General features: G+C 35.7%; 1 protein-coding gene across 1 annotated transcript; it reads left to right on the top strand.

Annotated features, from left to right (window-relative positions):
- Positions 1-243: 243 nt before the first annotated feature.
- Positions 244-22,627, top strand: msh2 (mutS homolog 2 (E. coli)). Its single transcript, NM_213524.1, is given in 16 exon segments — positions 244-491; positions 653-801; positions 5,825-6,112; positions 6,908-7,054; positions 7,677-7,826; positions 7,909-8,042; positions 8,764-8,963; positions 9,898-10,007; positions 10,470-10,593; positions 10,686-10,836; positions 11,999-12,096; positions 15,077-15,322; positions 18,130-18,334; positions 18,513-18,760; positions 21,981-22,150; positions 22,244-22,627. Coding segments are annotated over 16 exon segments (2,811 nt in total). The 5' UTR covers positions 244-283; the 3' UTR covers positions 22,427-22,627.
- Positions 22,628-22,786: the final 159 nt, after the last annotated feature.

Genomic DNA, 22,786 nt, shown 5'->3' with positions numbered 1-22,786 from the left:
AAATTTAGCTAGTTTGGTATTTCTTTGGTAGCAATTATGAATGATTTTGATTGAGACTTCAACAGCTTTATTAGATAATTTTTTTTTTCCGAAGAAGCCAAAACTGTTCCCAATCTATGTCATCAAATATAGGCTATTATTAAAAAAAAAACTATGCAAGCAAGTAACGATAACTGTTACAACCAAGCTTACAACAAGATAGCAATGTTTGTCGTCATTTTAGCTCCGCCCCGTTTGCCTTTGACCCTCCCGGCGCGCCTGTGCTGTGGCGGGAGATTCCAGCATGGCGGTGCAACCTAAACAGAATCTGTCTATGGACAGCGCGTCTGAACATGGATTCCTCAATTTTTACTTTTCGATGTCCGACAAACCAGACACCACGGTGCGAGTGTTTGATAGAAACGATTACTATACTGTGCACGGGAAAGATGCGATTTTTGCAGCTAAAGAGGTTTTCAAGACTAATGGAGTCATCAAAAATCTGGGTTCAGGTTAGTGATCCGCTTATAAATTGTTACACAATAGTCATTATCTCTTTAAAGATATCATCAACTATTTCTTTCAGTTGTGCAGATTTATGTGTTTTTGTGAAGTATCGTAATTTACGTTATTGTATGTTATATAAGTGTTGTTTTTATTATTATTAATTCAGGGAACAGGAGGTTGGAAAGTGTGGTCCTCAGTAAGATGAACTTTGAGTCATTTGTGAGGGATTTGCTGCTGGTTAGACAATACCGGGTGGAGGTTTACAAGAACGCCAGTAAGAGCAGCAAAGAGCATGACTGGCAAATCGCTTTCAAGGTACAGTATCAAATGTCCTCTTTCATTAACCATTCTTTTATAAAATTGAGTTAAAGTTGTGATTATATTGGTAAATTAGTTCATTTTGGTACAGTGACAACTTGTGACAGGCCACTGTAAATAATGGCTCTGAAATCCCATGTAAGAATGACTTCAGCACAACGTTAGCGCTATTTAACTGACTGTGATTGATGCTGTAATTTGATAGCCAGTGGCTGCTAATATGATTTCACTATTTAGAGTTTGCAAAGAATGCTTTTCTGAAGTTATATTATAAAGGGAAAAGTCTAAATGTGTGATTATAAAACCAACTTTCTCAATTTTCCTAAATAAGGATTGGCCTATTATTGTCGCTTTACTAAGGAAGCATTAGTCATATAAAACAATCATAGTTTTTCTTTTTCGCAGACTTCAACAGTGTAAAAATTTTGTTGGTTCTGTCAGTTTTGTCTATCCAATTTGATCTTTATTTTGTGTTTTCTAGTGGATTCGAGTCAGGTGATTAAGCCATTCTACAGCTTTTTTTTTTTTTTTTTTTTTGGAAACCATTTGAGATTTTTCTTGGCTGTGTTTTGGATCATTGTCTTGCTGAAATGTCCACCCTAGTTTAATCTTCATCATTCTGCTTGTGTAGATGTTGGACTGAAGTAGCTGTTATTAATTTACTATGACAAAGGGCAGATGGTTGCTAAATAACTTCTGAGAGATTTCAGCTGCTGTCTGGGCTTTCACTGCCTTTTTATGTCCCCCTTTCTTCATATGTTCAATACTTTTTTTCCAGGTTTCGTTTTATTACACATAACTTAATTTGTAAACTAATTAGATTTGTTTTCTTTTCATATGTATTTCTTTGGTAATCAACATCTAGTGAAAATTTCAAGTCAATGGCACCTTTAGAAATATGTTTTCTGAGTGATGATGAAAATGGTGACATGTTGAATACTTATTTCCCCACTGGATATGTGTTTATGTATGTATGTGTATGTAGGGAGAAAGTGAGATCTTATCTGTTATTAGTGAAAGTGGAAAAAACATGAAAGTCAAATGTTTAAATACTTTTACCACGTTATTACCACATTTACCCATTTTTGTTAATTAAAAATATTCAAAGAGATTCAAAACTTGGTTTTCATCAAAAAACATACCATCACCATAGATTGAGTTATTAGTATATAAGAATATAAATTACTTTACATATACTTTACCATTTTATTACTGCATTTACATTTTTAATAATGTTTTTTTAAAGTAAATAAGGTTAATAAATGTAACCTTTGTAAAATAAAAATAAATCTATTGGTCAAAATGATCCTTTGGGCTAATTACTTTTCTCTATCCATCAACTGACCAAGCGGCTTGCTTACTTACCTAATTACTTGCCTACTTACCTAATTACTTGCCTAATAATTTACCTAATTACTTGCCTACTTACCTAATTACTTCATTACTTACTTGCCTTCTTTACCTACTTATTTACCTATTACCTGCCTATTTACTTGCCTAGTTACCTACTTACTTGCCTAATTATTTACCTAATTACCTAATATCTTACTTGCCTACTTACTTGCCTACTTACTTACCTAATTATTTACTTACCTACTTGCCTAATTTCTTACTTACCAAAGCATGCTGCAATCACACTAGAGTTTGTGTGTGCCAAATTCTGTCGTGCGGCTCTGCGAAAATGTGCTGGATTAAACAAGATGATTAGACATTTAAAAAAGCAAGCGGTTGCTCCATGTTTTAAATTTCTGTCCAGAGAGGTCATGCTTTAATATCTCAAGTCAAGTGATGAGATTTCGCAGGTCAGAGTTCACCAAGCTTGAACTTTGCACTGCAGCGACCTGCGAAACTTGATGCATGACTTTGCATTTCCGGTCTGACGCATTCGTGTAAGTATAAATGGAAGTCTATGGGGAGAAAGGTTCTGTGTGACCGCAGCTTTACTTACTTGCCTACTTACTTGCATACCTACTTGCCTACTTAATTGCCTATATACTTACCTAATAAAGCTGCGGTCACACTAGAGTTTGTGTGTGCGAAATTCTGTTGTATGGCGCTGCGAAAAGGGGCGGGAATAAACAAGTTTATCAGGCATTAAAAAAGCGAGCGATTGCTCCATGTTTTAAATTTCTGTCCAGAGAGGTCATGTTTTGATCCTCGATTGGTCTCACACAGTCAAGTGATGCGATTTTGCAGGTCAGAGTTCACCATCTTGAACTTTGCACTGCAGCAACCTGCGAAACTTAACGCATGATCTAGCGTTTCCAGTCTGACGCATTTGCGTGCGTATGAATGGAAGTCTATAGGATGAAAAGCCCAGTTTGACTGCAGCTTGACTTACCTACTTAATTGCCTATACACTTACCTAATGACTTACCTGATTACATACCTAATTACTTACCTAAGTACTTGCCTACCTACCTGCATACCTACTTACTTGCCTACCTGCTTATTTTCCTACTTACCTACTTACTTATTTACCTACTTGCGTACCTGGGGGCTATTCCAGAAAGCAGGTTATGTGACATACCCGGGTAAGTTTGAGAGTAAGTAGGTGGATAACCTCAACTTTGGTTCCAAAATCGGAGGTAACTTCTGGGTATGTTAAGTAGCCATAGCAACTTACTCTCTGAAGATAACCTGCTCCGGAGCAGGTTATGTTCAGAGAGTAAGTTGCTATGTTTCAGAGTTTGTCTGTTTCAGAGAGTTTACTGAGCATTGCGTGCTCTTTTGATGAGAATATTTATGGATGTGGACACACAGATACAAGTTTTTTCGTTGTGAGAGGGTTATAAGTGCATAGCTTTTTTCATAACCAAATTCATAATGTTAATGTATTTAACAAACCTTTTTGAAATCAAATGTGACAAACCGCGGGTCTGCGCTTACCATAAAAAACATTCAGTGCAGCTCTTTGTATTCGCGTCAGGGCATTTTAGGCAACTGTACAATGTGGCAGTAGGACCACCTGTACAGTACGCCTGGCACTGAACTGTTTTTTACACTTTTGTACAGTTCCTTGGTCATACATTACTGCGTATCATTACACAGATGATTCAGAGCACAGGAATAGCGTAGTGGACAGTGCGTCGATAAAGAATAACGGAGCGCACAACGGAGCGAGTTCGAATCTCACTTACAGATCTTGTGTTTTTTCTCTCCTTCTGCACCCTCACATTTTTCTGTATAATATTATAAGTGGCAGCTTTGTCTTTTGTAGGAAAATATATCTTTAATTTAAGATGTAGGACGTCGTTCATATATACATTCACGCACACACACCTACATTTTTAATATAATATTCTTTTCAGGGTTTCTAAATGCTATTGTGTGCATTAATTGCAGCCAATTTTAAAGCTCCATCAGTCACTAAAGGACACTGATAATATAAAATTTGTCCAAAGTATAAGTGTGCAGGTACAACTTAATTTTCTATCCTTAATCTTTTGGTGTTTCAACTATTAAACTCATTACTGCTTCCACTTACCAGCTCATCACACACCCCACCTCATCACTATATGTTGAGGCTAAATGGCTGATTTTCAGGAAGTAATGATTCAAGTGTATAACACAAATATAGTAAAAAAAAAAACTATAAAGCAAATGTTGCTTAACACAATGTTTATTTTTATTATATTTGTATTATAAAATAGAATCATTACTGGGCACTACATTGTTACTTGCTGGAGGACAAAAGATACCCTTTTCTGCCTTATACGATGACACGTACCTGCAGCCTGACCCAGAGGAAATCTCAGTGACCCAAGCAGACAAAACAGATGGAAGAGTGCTAAAAATATATTATTAATCAAAAAACTATGTTTAATCAAATAGTTTGGTCTGTTCATTTCTTCATTTCCTGAAATAAAATGAATGATTTTGTACACTGCTTTATACACGCACGTTTCAACGTGTAACATATTTTTCATATACATTTCTCACCTTAAGTTGATGCTCATGTGACTTTATCTTTGAAGATGGACCTTATACAGCTACTTTAGAATTTAAATATGTAGATAAAAGATTTTGTGATCCAAGAGTAATATGCAAATATGGAAAAGTGCAGAAAATTCTTACACTGCTTGTTAGTTGAGGCAGAAGGAACATCACTTACAACAGTAACAGAGTGTGTGTTTTAAGTCAAAAACTCAACCACTGAAAAGCCTTTATTATAGGACACAGCAGTTAGAAAGGCCTCTTTCTATTAGCTGCATGTCAGAAAGAATATTCTAGAGTGTTAAATAAAGAGCTCCAGTAATTAAATATTACCTTTTATGATAATGTTTCTGTGTTTAATGACTTTGGACAGAGTTCTAGCTCCAGAAAGATTACAATTTCTATAAGCCTTATTTGTCAATACACATATTGTGGCCTTAAGAAATTAATGGCAAGAAAAATAAATGCATGAATGGTTACACAACACACTCAAAGGATGTTAAAGAGAAGTTTAATTGTTCATTACAATGAATAAAATGGAGGGTGGCATGTGTAATTTAATGAACTAATAAATTTTCTTATTATTTATTTTTTATTTTCTTATCTATTTCTTATTCTATATTTCTTTCCTTCGTTGAAGCAGATGTGTAATCTCTGTGTTTAAAACCTCCAGCTCTGCCTCTGTAAAGTGCGTTGCCCTTTTTTTTTCTCACCGTGACTTTCTATGGTGACTCGTGAATTCGGCGATCTACTGAAAATGCCTTCAGGTGTGTGACGTGCACGCGCATTAACCCGCGGTTATCTTCAGGAGGTTGATTTAACTAACTCTTGTCACCTGTTTTGGAACCAACATACTCGCGGTAAGCAGGTTTTGGGTAAATCAACCGAGAGTTTAGGTTTTAGCAGATGGTAAGTTAACCCAGCTTTCTGGAATACCCCCCTGTCTGCTTACCTACTTACTTATTTACTTACCTACTTTCCTACTTACTTTTTATGCATCTCTTCTAGGTCAAAACTAACTTTAATCATTATGAGGGCTAAATGAACTTTTCCTGCATTTACCTGGTGTTTGTTTTGTATTTAGGCATCTCCAGGAAACCTTACTCAGTTTGAGGAGATTCTGTTTGGCAGTGGCGGAGGGCCTGCTGAGGGTGCTGTCGGTGTGGTGGGTGTTCGTCTTGGCACTGGCACTGATGGCCAGCGTGTTGTCGGTGTTGGTTATGTGGACAGTACCCTCAGGAAACTTGGTGTGTGCGAGTTCCCTGATAACGATCAGTTCTCCAACCTGGAGGCTCTACTTGTGCAAATCGGCCCCAAAGAGTGTGTGCTTCCTGCAGGAGATTCAGGAGGAGACCTGGGCAAACTTAAACAGGTGACTTTTAATATATACTGTGTTTAAAAATTAAACAAGATGGTGATTGGTTGTCAATGTTTTTGTTATAGTTTTTTTATACTTACAACTGTATATTTATTTTTGTAATTAATATAAACATAAAAAACACTTAATGTTACACTTAATCTTTAAAAAATGCTCTGGTAATTTTTTTTAAGACACTTTGTAAGCTTTTTTTTTTACATTTTCAAAAGCGTTCAGTAGTCATCATAATATCATCATATGTTTTAAAGGAACAGTTCTTATTGTTTATTTTAAAACATTTATGCTGCTTAATACTTTTGTGTAAACCATGATACACTACAATCTAAATCTATGTTAATAAAAAATAAACATGACTTGAAAAAAAAAAGATTCTTTAAAGTAGAAAGCATTCAATACTAAAAGTGAAGACTATTTTTTATAATGTAATAATGCTACAAGTAATTCAAAAGCTATTTCAAATTTAAAAGTGTTATTTTAAATGTATTGTTTTAAACTGTAGAATGCTGAAAAATATATGAGATTCCCACTGAGCACCAATTTAACATATTACAAGGATTTCTGAGAAATAACTGCTAAGAAAATAGTGTATTAGCGATACCTTACTTATAAGAGGTGAATACTTAGTTTTAATTTAACGATAGAACATTTTACAATGTTTTTAATCAAACAAATAAATACCATTGGCAAGCATAAAAAATAAACATCATAAATCTGAATGTTTTGCATCCTTTGACATGTAGTATATCTATAATCATGCTTAATAAATACTTGTGGTTGTTGATGATTCAGGTGGTGCAGCGTGGTGGCATTCTCCTCACAGACAGGAAGAAGTCAGAGTTCACAACTAAAGACATTGTGCAGGATCTGAATCGGCTACTGAAGGCCCGTAAAGGAGAGACTGTGTCCAGCGCTGCCCTGCCTGAGATGGAGAAAAAGGTTTGGGGATCTGCCACTAGTGATAGGAGAAACTATGCTTTTCAAAGCTTCAAAACAATTGAATGAAAAGATTTCTTTTTTGAAGCTTTTGAAACATCGTGTCCAAGGGACACCTTGTGGTCATAACATTTAAATGCAGAAAACCCTCAGGCAAAACTTGTTAGTTGACTTTTTCAAACATTGCAAGCTTTTAAATTAAAAGTATAATATATAAATGCACTTAGCCTAAATTTCCCTAATTTCTCTAATTTCATCAAATATTAAGTGTCCTTAATAGTATGTGTACAACCCAACCCGACTATTAACCATTCCTTTTCATTTTACAAATGTCGCATCAAAACATCTACAGAATAATAAAATGGATCAGTGATTAGGTAAAAACTTTCTTAGAACTATATTTCGAAGCTTACCAAAAATTTTAAAACTGTAAAGATGTGACAACCTTTTTTACTGAAATCATGTGATCCTGCAGATTTGCTTTGCTCAGAAACAACTGATTCAATGCTAAAGATTCATTAAGGTTTTGAAGCTTCAGAATGCAGCATTTGCAACCCATTTAAAAATCAGTGTTCAGTTTGAGGGGGTTTTGCCTGGAGATTTAATCATAATATCACCTTTTCAGATTGCAATGTCTTGCTTAGAAGCAGTCATCAAATACCTGGAGCTTCTCGCAGATGAGGCCAATTTTGGGTCTTTCAAGATGACCACCTTTGACCTCAACCAGTACATGCGCCTGGATAATGCTGCTGTACAGGCTCTCAATCTCTTTCAGGTTAGTGCTCATTTAAAAACGAGAAATAGGCCATTTCTTCAGCTAAGGCTACAATCTATTCTTTGTTTCTGTTATTTTTCAGGGTTCCTCTGATGATGCTACAGGCACTCACTCTCTGGCTGGACTTTTGAACAAATGTCGGACTCCACAAGGACAGCGACTGGTCAACCAATGGATCAAACAGCCTCTCATTGACAAAAACAAGATAGAAGAAAGGTGAGACTTTTGACACAAGCTCGTTTAAGTCTGTATTAATCCATGGTTTATGTAATAGTAATGTCTTTTTAAGACCTCTGTAATATAGTCTTTATATTTAAGTGATATTTCAAATGATTGTGCACAGATACATAAATCAAAATGTTGTTATGCGTGTTATAAATAATGTACTTTTTTCCCATAATGAGACCCTTTATTTTAAAAGTGGATGTCATTTAAAAAGAAATGCGTTTATAACTGAATTTATGTTAATGTAGTCAATATGGCATAAGTTTTGAAATCTGTAACATTATATAAGATTTGCGTTAAATCAAGTAACATCCTGCTGCTATACATAACTATTGTAATAATAAAATAGACCTGATACTGATCGTACTGATCTGATTATTAACGTTATTGAAATTAAAGCTAAAAGGAGCTCACTCACTGATTCTGACTGGACAACTTTTGTTGCTATTGTTATGCTCAATATACTTGTATATCAGTACGATAATAGTTATATAATTAGTACAATACAATTAGTATAATAATGATTGCAGTGATTTTGATTGTTTACATTTACAATTTCACATTATGGATAGTTTTCTGATCAAACCTCTGAATTGCAATCATAATGAAATCTTTACTTCAGTTTCACAGCATAATTTAAGATATCGTTTTCTCTTTGAATCGAACTTTTGTAACATGCAATGAGACTATACCTTTGCTTGTACATGCTTAGACTGGACCTTGTGGAGACATTTGTGGAGGACTCGGAGCTAAGGAAAAGTTGTCAAGAGGATCTACTTCGTCGCTTTCCTGACTTAAATCGGATGGCAAAGAAGTTCCAGCGTCAGAGCTCCAATTTACAGGACTGTTACCGGGTCTATCAATCTGTGGGGCAACTGCCCAATGTGGTGCTGGCACTGGAGAGATACAGTGGTAAGCAAAACAACAACTTTATCAATAATCGATAACATTAAGCCTGAGAATCCTTATAGTTTTAAGGTTTAATTCACTCATCAAGGATTCTTTCTTGACTTGTTTGACTTTCTTTCGTTTATTGAACTGAAAGAAAGATATTCTGAAGAATGTTGGAAACAAGCAGCCAATGACGTCCATTGTATCTTTTGTTCCTACTATGAATGTCAATGGCTGTTTTTATCCGATATTCTTCAGAATATCTTGAGGTTGTTTGGTCAGTAGTAAAAAGTAATCTATAAGTTTAAAAAAACGAGTTAACTATTTCCTTTTTGGGTGAACTATCCTTTAAAGCCGGGGTCCAAACTCAGTGTGCGGGAGAGTTTAGCTCCAACTTGCTTCAACACAGCTGCCAGGAAGTTTCTTGTATATCTAGTAAGAGCTTGATTAGCTGGTTGTAGCTAAACTCTCCAGGGCCGAGTGTAAAAAACCCCTGCCTTAAAGAACGATGCTTTTTATGGGACAACATGAGTGATTTTAATGTGTTAACAGCAATGTAAAGTTACAAATACTCAAATGACTGTAATTGAGTATTTATTTTTCCTCAGGAATTGAAGTTTTAAAAATGTAAAGCGTTAAAAGGGTCCAAGATGATGTCAAATCTTTATGCTCAATGACCCATGATGACTGAAGTTGCCAAATGACCTTAAACAAAAACTACATGCACTACAGAATATTACTTTTTCACACACATGCAAACACATGCATGTAAACACATAAGCCATTCACAGCGTAACACTCACTACTCTTGAGTACTTTTAAAATGGTTACGTTTTACTCATACTTGCGGTATAATTTAAAACAGATAATTTACTTGCGCTACATTTTTGGGCAAGTTATGTTACTTTTACTTGAGTGATTTTTCAGTACTCTTTCCACCACTCTGTGTTAACAGGAAAACATCAGGTCCTCCTGCATGCAGCATTCATCTCTCCACTAAACGACCTCATCTCAGACTTCTCCAAATTTCAGGAGATGATTGAAACCACACTGGACATGAACCAGGTCTGCTCTTGTCTTCTATCTTAGGGTTTTGCTTCTGTTTACATTTTATTCACTTATACAACAACCATTTGCTTTTATAAAACAAAGAAAACTAGTGTATTGCACTTTCATCTCAGTCTGCATTTCAGTAGAAATGTCATTGAAATACAAACTAAGTCAGAACGAAAAAAGTATTCTGTTTTGTTGGCAGATCATTTAGGGTATTGATAAGGTGTTCCTAAAATTTGCACAACGGACTGACATTTCCACATCCCTAAATAGGACACTGCACAAAATGAAAAGTGATTGGTTCGTTAAACTGTCACTCATGTAGCATCATGGGTGGTCCTTGACCATACATAGCAGACAAATTGTCCAGACTCCAGACCTGATGGCTATAGAAGACTTAAGTGCAGCGTGATAAACAGGCTTTGAGAACAATCTGTTGTCTAATCTTTCTAATACTGTTGTGTTATTGTCCAGGTTGAGCATCACGAGTTTCTGGTGAAACCTTCCTTTGATCCAACTTTGAGTGATCTCAGGGAAAACATGGATCGTTTGGAGAAAGCCATGCAGGCTGCCTTGAGCAGCGCAGCTCGGGAGCTTGGTAACTGAACCTAGTTTAGATTCCTGTTTAAGCATTTCGATATTAATCTTCTTGCATCTTTCTTTTTTTTCATTTGTTGATCTGTGCCTTAGGGTTGGAAGCAGCCAAGACTGTGAAGCTTGAATCCAATGCACAAATTGGTTATTTTTTCCGAGTTACGTGCAAAGAAGAAAAGAGTCTTCGCAACAACAAGAAATTCACTACTTTAGACGTTCAGAAGAATGGAGTACGGTTCACTAATAGGTAAGAGAAATGTTGTATGAAATGTTTAACCCTTACAAGATTTAAAGGTCCCATGAAATTAAAATTAGATTTTTTTAGATGTTAATATTGGTATTGTTAGTTTTTTAGGACATCTAGAAGCTAGTGCACAGCAAGAAATTTGCAATTAGAACAAAAATCTGATGCAAACATGTAAGGTTTGTAGTTTGTAACTTCCAACTAAATGCATCAACGATTTTACTCACGTCAACTTATACTTCAGTTTCTCATCAAATTGTGACCAACCAAATGTTCTCTTATATCTGACATGCCCCGCCCCCTTCAAGACGCTTCACATTTGATCCACTTGAGCTTAACCACTCGCTGGCAAAGGGGTGATAAAATAAAACGCTATTGGCTGTTTAAAAAGGGAAAGAACTACACTATCTCCCACACTTTCTTCATGTTTCGTATGAGATTAGGTCAAACATCAAATAAAGTTGCACATTTCAAAGCTCTTCACAGGACTTTTAATACTTCTGTAGCTGCATGAGTTTTTTAATGTGACCATTATTTAGAATGCATTGCTAAAGTTTCCATGATTAATGTATATATTGTGTTTGGATTTTTTTTTTAACTTTTTTGCAAATATTGACAAACCTTTTAATTACATTATGAAATATATCATATTCCCATTCACAAATATGTATAAGAATGTGTATTTCTTTGTTTAAACGGCTTAATAAGGATATTTTTTTGATATGTGAATGGTGATGGGCACCATCATGATAATTTACGCTGCAGGAGAGATCAGAACTGCTGGATTATATTAATTTATGGAACATGAGTGGCGGATTAACTTAAAGAGCAACAAAGTAAATGTTCTAGTGACATAAACAGTGTATATGAAGTGAAAAAAGCACATCGTCCAGCTATATTTCAATCTAATTATTACTCTCCATAGACAGCGTGGATTTTACAAATCGTTAGTGTTGTTTTTCTACTTATGTGAAAACACTGATAAATTGTGATTGACAAGCACCATGCTTCTCTTTCCATGTCTCAGCACGAGTGAGAAATTTTGACTTCAGCAGTTGATGACGTGTGTTCTGAACATATTAATCACACCATTGTGATGTAAGGTTACATATTGATTCAACCAGTGACTAGCTTTATAAATGATGGACCTGTGTCTGTTTTGTAGTAAGCTTAGCTCGTTGAATGAAGAATACACAAAAAGCAGAGAAGAGTATGAAGAGGCTCAGAATGCCATCGTCAAGGAAATCATCAGCATTGCTGCAGGTGAGCTTTTTATTAATGTTCACTGTAGTTTTAGATTTTTTTTGGCTTTAATTATAAATAAGGAACGTCATGGATTTAGTATGTCACTATGATAGTTAAAACATAAATGGAAAGTTTCATTTTACAAGATGTTGGTGACACTTTTTTTTCACTAGAACATTAAAGGAGGTATTTACCTGAAATTGTTCGCGGTTATTAATAAAACTCAAGTCCATGACCTCTGGCACTTTGAGAGTAAAAAAAAAACATTTAGGCACAACCAATTCAATATCAATATCTCCTGATTATGCTTTATTAAGCTAAATTAAATTGGATGTTAGCCTTTTTTTATCACATCAAACTGTTCTCAGTAATACTTTAAAGGGCCATGAACACCCCCACCCCCTGTGTCAGCAGGGTGTTTTCACACCTCTAGTTTGAAAAAGGTTGGGAAAGTGGGTGAATCCAGCTTTGTTTAGGTGGGAGTGTTGAGTGGTGAAGGAGAGAAGGGTTTGCATGAAATAGGGAGTTTTATTACCAGGGTCCCACGGGGTCTTAAAAAGTGTTAAAGCCTTAAATTGAAAAATCGAAATTTATGGATTTAAAAAGTCTTAAATTTGCTGTTCTAGGTCTTAAATATTTTTGCACAGGTCTTATTTTTGCGATGTCCATGTAATGCTACATCTAATGCTCATTTAAATTCTTTTTGTTGTTGTTGCTAGGTTTTTGGGGTGTTGTAGTTCTTTATTTCACTAGTCCAATTGTAATTTGCGGTATTACAACTACAAAAAGGTCAACTTGCAATAGCCAATCAGCTTTCTTTTATTAAACTCAGTGCGCGCGGCGAATGTGACATCATCGCTGTGTTTGCGGAAGTTCGCTTTGAGTGCGCGCAACATGATTTCGGCTGGCAGAGTATGCCGTTATTTCACTGACAAATGTCGCAAGCGCAGTTTTATAAGTCGGGAGCGCTGTAATACGAAAGAGCGAATCTCTGTTCATGTTTCCTTTGTTCATGGACAAAACTGCTTGCCAGCTCTCAAAACACTGGCTGCTCACGTGCGAATGATCTGCTCTCGCTCTGTCGGACTCCTTTCGTGCTTTTGCTCTCCAGAGATGCTTCAGCATACTGTAGTATTAAGAATAGTGAACTGATAAAATGAAATACAGTGTAGTTTTACTACAGTAAAGTGTGTTGAATTGTTGAAAAATATACCCTATTTTGTAAAAAAAAAAAACTAAAGCACTGGGTAGTTTGTTTTTAATACACTTGTTGTGTTACCATAGCAACTGTAGTATTACCACAACAGAGTAATTAAAGTACTTTACTGTACTCTACAAAACACTGTACAGCAGACACTAGTTCACTTCATTTTAGTGATAAAATGGGATTGATAGTGGGATTTATTTGAAGAGTAAATAGTACAGTAGGCTATAATACCTAATCAAGTTTTTACCTATTTTCTATCTTAGTTACATTTCTGCTTGCCAGAATGACCAATAATTATTGGCTAGAAATTGCAACAGCCATGGGAAAGGAGGAAAGTTTTTGTAAAACTTTGGAAAAACCTGAGGGATAAGCTTGTTAAAACAACAAAAAAGAGGCCCCCAAAAACATCTTCAATGATAATGATTATCTTTTTATTCGTCTGATTTTACTTAGTTTTTTTTTGGACCGCCCCCTGTCATTTAAAAAAAAAATATCTCAATGGTGAACGTGTCAAGTATAAAAGCTTTAATCCGTTTCGTGAGTTGTGTGATGCGGTGCCAGGTGAAAGTATAAATCTGCATTAAGATGTGCAATGGTGCATTTAACCTGACTTTAGTACTGTTCAATTTAAATAACTTTATTTTACCTCTAATTTTGTGCTTTTATATTTTCTCTTGCGTGTTTTTGATATTGCGATATAGGTCTTAAATTTAATACTTAATGGTCTTAAAAAGGTCGTAAAAGGTCTTAAATTTGACATTATGATATCTGCAGAGACCCTGATTACGTGTACTACAGCAGATTTTCACACCGGCAACACAAACACAGATGCAGGGGATATAGACAGTGATTCAAAGAGCAGCATTTACAGCGGATCTGAGTGCTGTTTGGAAGTGAAGGATTTTTAGTCCATAATATTGTAGTGATATTTCTGTAAACTCAGTAACTAAATCATTTTGACTAGGTTATGTCTTTAAAAACTGAAAGTACTGCTGACGATACTAATTAACTTCTCCATCTGTATAAACATGAGCAGAGAACATTGATCACACACTTACCAAATCCGCAGACAGGACAATCAACACGAACTGAAACCGCATCCTTTTTAAAATAAGACTAGTGGCAAATCCAGATTTCACCATCTCCAGATGTGAAAAGCTCTCTTTCTGCAAAACATGCAAAAACAACCAATTTTCACTTGTTGGCTAAATATATTTGTCTTAATCGTGTTTTAGCAGCGTGGGACACACTGTTATGTGGGATGACTGTTAACATCTCAAAAAATGCATTTTGGTGTTTCGTGACCCTTTAAAGGTGCAATAGGACATCTTGGACAATGCTAATGTTAGCCTGATAGCCCTGAAATCCCACCAAGCCAAGTGCCATTCAAAACCAAGCCTAATGAATGCGCACTAGACAACATCACTACAATACATCATATAACATTCACCAAAGGGAAACTTTATAGTACTGTTAGTGATTACAATACAAAACTTTAAAAAAAGAGGGTTGGTTGTTGATGTTTGCCTGCCATTATCAGTCTGAACTGCATCTGTGCATAATTGCCTGTAATCCATTTTGTACAAACAGGGTGCATATTTTGACTGGGAGTTAGGACAGCCTCGTAGCCATCGTAGTGTTCGGAACAAAAGCTTGGATTTGACAAACCTTTGCCATCAGGATGTAAAAAGAATTTCAACCGCATAACAAAAATAGTTTGTAAAGACCTATTGCTTCTGTAATGTTGTTGGCACTTGGAGTATGAATAATGCACTTGTGTTTGTACCGTAGGTTATGTGGATCCAGTACAGACTCTGAATGAGGTGATCGCTCAGCTGGATGCAGTGGTAAGCTTCGCTGTGGTGTCACATGCTGCCCCAGTGCCTTTCATAAGACCAAAAATACTAGAGAAGGGTTCAGGCAGACTCGTTCTGAAGGCAGCAAGACATCCCTGTGTTGAAGCCCAGGATGAAGTGGCTTTCATTCCCAATGATGTCACCTTCATAAGAGGAGAGAAGATGTTTCATATCATCACAGGTGAGCTCTTTTTTTATTGAAGGATTTGTTTTTTTGGGATGTCAGCTTGTACACTTTTAATTGATCAATATTTGTTTTAATGAACATTTGAGTTATCCTCAATTGTTTATCTTAATAATGCAAGACATGTCCATTTCAGTGGAACATTGTCACTGGTATAACAGCATGTGCAAATTACACTCAAAACATTAGCAATCCTACCTAGTGCAAAGGCTGGTTGGATCATTGAAAAGAAATTCTTTAATAGACAAATGTATGATTAAATTCAATTAACATGCATAAAACATGTCAAGAGTGCTGTCTTAGATTTACACGGTGACAGCTAGTGAATGTGTGCATCCATATGAGCAAGTAGTTTTCCAAACTAAATAAAACACATGAGGAAAATCCCTTTATTCATATTTCATTAATCTTTACCTCACATGAATAACACTGCAATAGTTTATACACAGTAGTCAACAATTGAAGTGCATCAAAAAGGTTTTTCAATATTTTTATAATACAAGAAAGGGTGGTTGAATAGTTTTAGGATGAAAGGTGATGGTCCACTTCTAATGTTGACTAACAGTGTTACTTAAGTAATAGATTACAAGTTGGGAAAACTATGTACAACTATGGAAAATTGTAATTTGATTACATTACTAATTTTACTTAATGTAAAAAGTAATCAGATTTTTATGTAATAATAATACATTTTATTTATAATTCTCTTCTCTCAGATCTAAAGTAATTACAAAAACAGTAAATAACAACAAAGCACACTAAAACAATAAAGACTACAGTAAACTGTGAGAATAAAAAACATATCACAAATTAAAACAGTCCTAAAAAGATGACTTTTAAGCTTCTTGAAGCAGTCCAAGGAACCAGCATTCCTAGTGTTTGTGGGAAGAGCATTCCAAAGTTTGGTTGCACAGTAAGAGAATTTACAACGAGGCTGATACAGTGTAGAACCTGAAGTAGAGTGTAAACAGCGAGAGGTAGAATAAATAGATAACAAATCACAAACATAACCTTGAACAGAACCATGAACCGCTTTATATATTAAAATCAATGTCTTAAATTCAATACAAGACTTAACGGGCAGCCAGTGAAGCTGTTGGAGTACAGGAGTAATGTGAGGCTAAGATGATGTTTGAGTCAACAAACGTGCTGGAGAATTTTGGATGTATTGTAAAATCTTGAGAGAACTAGATAATTACTAATGAGTTACTCTTTACTTTTAAAATATATAAAAAATACAAAATAAACTGCAGTTCTTTCAATAATTTACACTCACTGAATACCATTACAATGAGGTTTAACACAGAAGCTTGACAAAGATTTAAAGAGTTCACCCAAAACTTAAAATTCTCTCATCATTTATTTAATCTTCACTTGTTCCAAACCTGTTTGACTTATTCTTTGTTTTTGTTTTGTTTTTTTTTACACAAAAGAAGACATTTACAGGTATCCAAAAAATGGATACATGTAATCATTGACATTCATTGTAGGAAAAACACGTAGCCTACTATGTCTGCTGTTGTGGTGACGAACTGTAAATGCTCAAATGTCGAATATGTGAAACCTGGAATGCGTGTACATATGGCTTTCAATATGGAACTATTGAATTGGAACTATCGAATGTACACGATACGTAAACAGCCCCATAAGCAGCTATGCTTCAGATTCTTTGAAGTTATCTTTATTCGCGATCTTGCACAAAATCCTTTTTAGCCTGTTTTGGCTGAGTTCGACTGCTGTGCTTTTGAGCACTGTTGTCCTCCTTGGCGATGAGTGTTGTCGTAGAACGCTTTCTGTTCAAGTTGCTGGTGGAGTTAAAAGCAGTCAAAAGTTCTTTAGAGACTGGACATAGACTGCAGATCACAGTAATACTTTTGTTTTTTTCGCTCCTTGAAATTAAAGAAGCAAGCACTCTCGTCAGGAGCTATTTCATCTCACATTTAAAGCTCCAGGGTGTCTGCGAGGTCTTGAAGTCTTAAAATATCTTAAATTTCAAAAACAAAATTTTGGGCCTTCAAAAGTCTTAAATTTACTGAAATATTGAGTTGTAGGTCTTTAATCGTTTTAAACAGGTCCTAATTTTCCTATATCCAAGTAAAGATACTCTATTGGACTGACACGCAATTACCAATTATCCATCTCAACTTTTTTTTCTCAAAAAAAAAAAAAAAAAAAAAAAACAAGATTAAAACAAGAAACAAAAAACAGCTAATAAACATTTTACAGCAAATTCTCCAAATTAAATTGCCTAAAATTATTTACAGAAGTACTGGCCCATTAGAAAAAATCCCTAAGGTTTAGCCCTGTATAAGTCTAATTTAATTTATAATGGCCTTAAAGTCCTTAAATTGACCCGAAGAAACCTGCAGAAACCCTAATGCTCATTAACTGATGTTGTAGCTGAAAACATGATTACAAAAAGCACTCTTTTGACTATGTTGGTAGGCAAGTAAGTTCATGGGATGAATGTACAAGTTGAGTTATGTGATGATTTACATTTCAGGTAATTGGTGATCTGGAAGTGAACACAAGAGAGTTTTATTTATATTTTATGTTATATATATATTTTTAGTTCTCGATCAATAATAATGCACATTGATTAATCGTTAGCATTCCAGGTTTTGGGTTATGAGTTCTTGCATTAAATGGAAGAGTCATGTATTTAATCATGTGGTTCTCGACCACGTTCCTGGAAGACACACCTGATCCATGTAAAACATGCAAAGGAAATTTGCAGAGTTGGAGGGGCTCTGGGAATGTGGTTGAAAACTTAAATTATAAGTGTTTTTCTTCTTGGTGTTTAGGTCCAAATATGGGTGGTAAATCTACCTACATCCGTCAAGTGGGTGTGATTGTGCTGATGGCACAGATAGGCTGTTTTGTGCCATGTGATGAGGCAGAGCTGAGCGTGGTGGACTGTGTTCTTGCTCGAGTAGGTGCGGGTGACAGCCAGATTAAAGGAGTGTCCACTTTTATGGCTGAGATGCTGGAGACAGCAGCTATTCTTCGGTTAGAAGTCAACTTTTAATTTTTTTAAGTATTTTGAATTCCTTGTGTGCATCTTAACAATTTACACTTACAAAACATTGACATTCTGTTCCCTTTAAATTAACTTTTTAATTTGTCTTGATAACGGCTGCAGAACTCCCTGTGAGTGCATTTAATGTTTTATATTTTAACTTTTTAGGTCAGCCAGTGAGGATTCTCTCATTATTATTGATGAATTGGGCAGAGGCACATCCACATATGATGGCTTTGGTCTGGCCTGGGCGATCTCAGAGTATATCGCCACCCGCCTCAAGTCCTTCTGCCTGTTCGCAACTCACTTCCATGAGCTGACGGCGCTGGCACAGCAGGTGCCCACTGTCCGCAACCTCCATGTCACCGCGCTGACCACAGACAGCACTCTTACCATGCTCTACAAGGTCAAAAAGGGTATGTGCCAGTTTAAACAAGTTTTGTGCATGGTGGTGTATAATGATTGGTGTGTAATGCTGAAACCCATCAAAAACAAACCAATATAGAAAGAACCTCTAAAGTTTGAATGTCAATATTTTGGGTCCATTTCACCACATGAATGCATCTTCTCTCAACAGATGATTTCGATTTTCAAGTAAATATGCAAATTTAACTTGAGTCACATCGACTAAAGCACTGACATAGGTTACGTTAAATAAATCGTCAGATACACTGCATTTTTTTAATTTACTTTACATTTTATTTGGTATTCAAATTATTTAATTTGATGGCTGTAAAACATTACAAATGCACAAGGCGCGCTCCATAATTTCTTTTATTATAAGCTAAATGAATTTTATGAATTCTCTCTACCGTTTAGAACAAAACAAACAAAACGGCAATAAAAAAGCAAACAGACACTTTTAAAGGAACATGGAGACAAAAAAGACATACAAGTGTCAAAGGTCACCGGATACAATCTTATTTACATTCGTATTTATTGTTTCTAAAATGTTGCTATATAAAATTTTGTTATTTGTTACGTGTCAGATCTACAGGCTCCAAACATATATAAAATAAAATTACCACAATGAAAAACAATGCATTTCTTCTCAGCCATTTACCCCAGTATGCAGAAATTTTATAAGCTTGTTGTCTGAAGTAAAATGTCAGTACTTCCATGTCATACACCTTTTTAACAATATACCATTCGCCTACAGATGGAGGATCTTCCTTGAGCCTTTTCTTTGTAATTACCATTTTGCTAGTTGTTAGTAGTGTTGAATCTATACATAATTTTTTTGTATTTCTGCAGGGTAAATTCCCAGGTACATAGTTTTAAAATTACTTTCCAGATTCAATCTCATTATTGCAGTTATATCTTTATTTAAATCTTGCCAATAGGTGTGTATAATATTACAATCCCAAAACATGTAGAAATAAAGAACCTGTATGCATACATGCGCATATATATATATATATATATATATATATATATATATATATATATATATATATATATATATATATATATATTAGGGATGTGCGGAGCAGCCGGTATTTGTATTTGTATTTGTTGAGGGGGGAAAAGTATTTGTATTTGTATTTGTATTCGAGTAAAATTCAAAATGACGCAAAAATATATATTTTTTCTATTACACTTCTAATTTACGTTATAGTGAAAGTATTGTTCAATTATACCCATTATATAAATTATAGATATGCAATATTGGTTGTTGTTTTTGAACATGTGATAAGAAATGTCATTGAAAAGAAAATAACATAGAAGCCATTATCTCATCCATGGGTAAACCAACAACTAATAAAATACCATTGTGAATATTATGAACCCCACCACCACCGTTCTTGTTGAAGGACACTGAATAGACAGAATAAAAACAAATAATACTTCAAAAAACTGTTCTTCTGAAAGAACTTTTTTCCAATGGACAGAATTTCAAAAACTAATATTAACTAAACAAATCTAAATAAAACCCTGCCTGGGAGATCTGGCAGAACAAAAGTATTCTATATAATACTAAAAGATACAGCACTGCTATTATCATCTGCCTGCCACAAAAAAGACACAAAGTTTGTTTGTTTGTTTATTTAGAGATATCTGCAAATATTTTTCAATGGAAGTCAATGGAGAAATATGACTAGTCAGTCATAATATATTTGCAGATATTTCCAATCTGAATTATAATTATGACAAGTCAAAATATAATTAGAGATATCTCTAAATATATTTATGGATAGTCTGAACAAGGTTTAAATGCTAAAACGGCTTGCCATACGCACAGTGGCACAGTGGAGATTTCTCTAGTTATATCGTTTCAGTCGTTTGTTATGCAGTGACATGCAGTCAAATATTTCGCCAAACAGTCCTTAGGGATGCAGTGACACGCAGTTAGATATTTTACCGGACAGATCCGCCACTTTTGGCGCGCATAAACAATCATAAAGCTCTCGTGCTGCAGGAATGTGGAGGTCTGCTGAAGGCGCACAGCTGACGTGCAGTGAGAGGTTTGTGTCTTTAATAAACTACGGCAGTTTGCGATCACTGAACAGTAAGAATGATTAATAAATCCATATGAAACAGTCCCTTAAAAGTCACGTCTCGCTTTCAGTTTCGGGCTTTGGCGCGTTTTGCACTGAGCGTGTGTCTTTCTCTCTCTCTCTCTCTCTCTTTCTCTCTCTCTCTCTCTCTCTCTCTCTCTCTAGCTCTCTCTCACTCACTCACTCACTCACGCGGGCATGCACTGTGGTCTCATGAGGAAACGCTGCTTTTTGATATAGTGTTTTTCTTGCTCCCGAATACAAATAATTTTTCAAGTATTTGTTCGAATCAAGTATTCGTAAAAACACGCTATTTGTGCCTTTCCGAATACCGTATTCGGGTTCGGCTCCACCCTTAATATATATATACAACAGTTCTGTCTGGTTCTCAAATCTGATTGGCTGATAGTCGTGCGATATTCTGCAATATCCTACAGCCTCTTCACCCTTTGTGTATTACTCCACCCACATACAACCAGCAAAAAGCAGACACTACAGATCTAAAGTTTGAAAGATGCATGCTCAACTGTTTAACTGTTATCTTATGATTTGAATTCGAAAGAAAGTAGTTCCTCATACAAAAGGAGACTCTCCATGTTTGATTTTGTTTTTATATACACAATTATGCCGTCAAACTGTTGTATAAACGCAATATCACACTCGTAGCAGTGAGATATGGCTGTATATCGGCACTGGTTGTGGCACTAAGGCACTCTGCCTGCGGCCTCGTGGCAACGCACGCCTCCCACCAGTGCCGATATACAGCCATATCGCACTGTTACGAGTGTGAAATTGCGTTTATACAACAGTTTGACGGCATAATTGTGTGTGTGTGTGTGTGTGTGTGTGTGTGTGTGTGTGTGTGTGTGTGTGTGTGTGTGTGTGTGTGTATATATATAAAACCATGTACACATTTATAGACATCAAGCCTTGTGTTACTGTAAGTTTAAAACATTTCCATTTCTCCACCATATCTATAGTAAATAGCCTAAATTGGCAACTTCACTGATTTATGGTTGCAAGGTTTCTAAATATTACGTGATACCTTTTTACCTACGTCTGAAGTGCTTGAAGCGTGACCCGTTTTTTTTTTTTTTTTTTTTTAGCTGTACTGATATATGTGGTTGATTTGACTTAGGTGTGTGTGACCAGAGCTTTGGGATTCATGTGGCGGAGCTTGCTAGCTTCCCCAAACATGTAATTGCAAATGCGCGGGAGAAGGCTTTGGAGCTTGAAGAATTTCAAGACATCTCCAGTGTTGGGGAGGAAGCAGGACCCAAAGCCAAGAAACGCTGCATGGAGAAACAGGTGAGAGGTGTTATTGAAAGAAACTTGGCATTTGCTGTGCAGCTCATTGGAGTTAATAAACTGATATATGCTGTCTTGTCAATTTACCCACAGGAGGGAGAGAAGATCATTGAGGCTTTTCTGGCTAAGGTTAAATCAATGCCTGTTGATGGGATGTCTGACAAGGCTGTCAAAGAGGAGCTGCGCAAACTCAAGGCAGAGGTCATCAGCCAAAACAATAGCTTCGTCAATGAGATAGTGTCACGCTCTGGCAAGGTCAAACTCAGTTCAGCCTGAGGGTTAGAAGTTCAACGTTTCTGTAAAACTGTTTGTGGCATAATGGAAATGGATACAATCTATAGTAGATTAGAAAAAGGTTCCATTTTAATACTGTCTCTTTGGTTTCAGCTGTTGTTTTTTGGGGGGTTATATTGTAGACCACATTCTTGTGCGTTTTTCAACATAAATCATCCAACAGACTAAATATTTTCTAAATCAGATTTGTGTGTGTGTGTGTGTTGTTGAGTACAATCTGAAATTTTGATAGCGATAATGTCGCCATCTAATGGATAACTTGAGAAAATGGATAAATTGGGGAACTTGTTATAGTTATAAGAAAATAACCTGGGACCAAACTTGTTTGTTAAACTTTACATT

This window comes from Danio rerio, chromosome 12 (assembly GCF_049306965.1).
Source record: "Danio rerio strain Tuebingen ecotype United States chromosome 12, GRCz12tu, whole genome shotgun sequence".
Classification (NCBI taxonomy): domain Eukaryota; kingdom Metazoa; phylum Chordata; class Actinopteri; order Cypriniformes; family Danionidae; genus Danio; species Danio rerio.
Note: the sequence above shows the minus strand (reverse complement) of the source record. Positions and strands in the feature narration are given on the sequence as shown.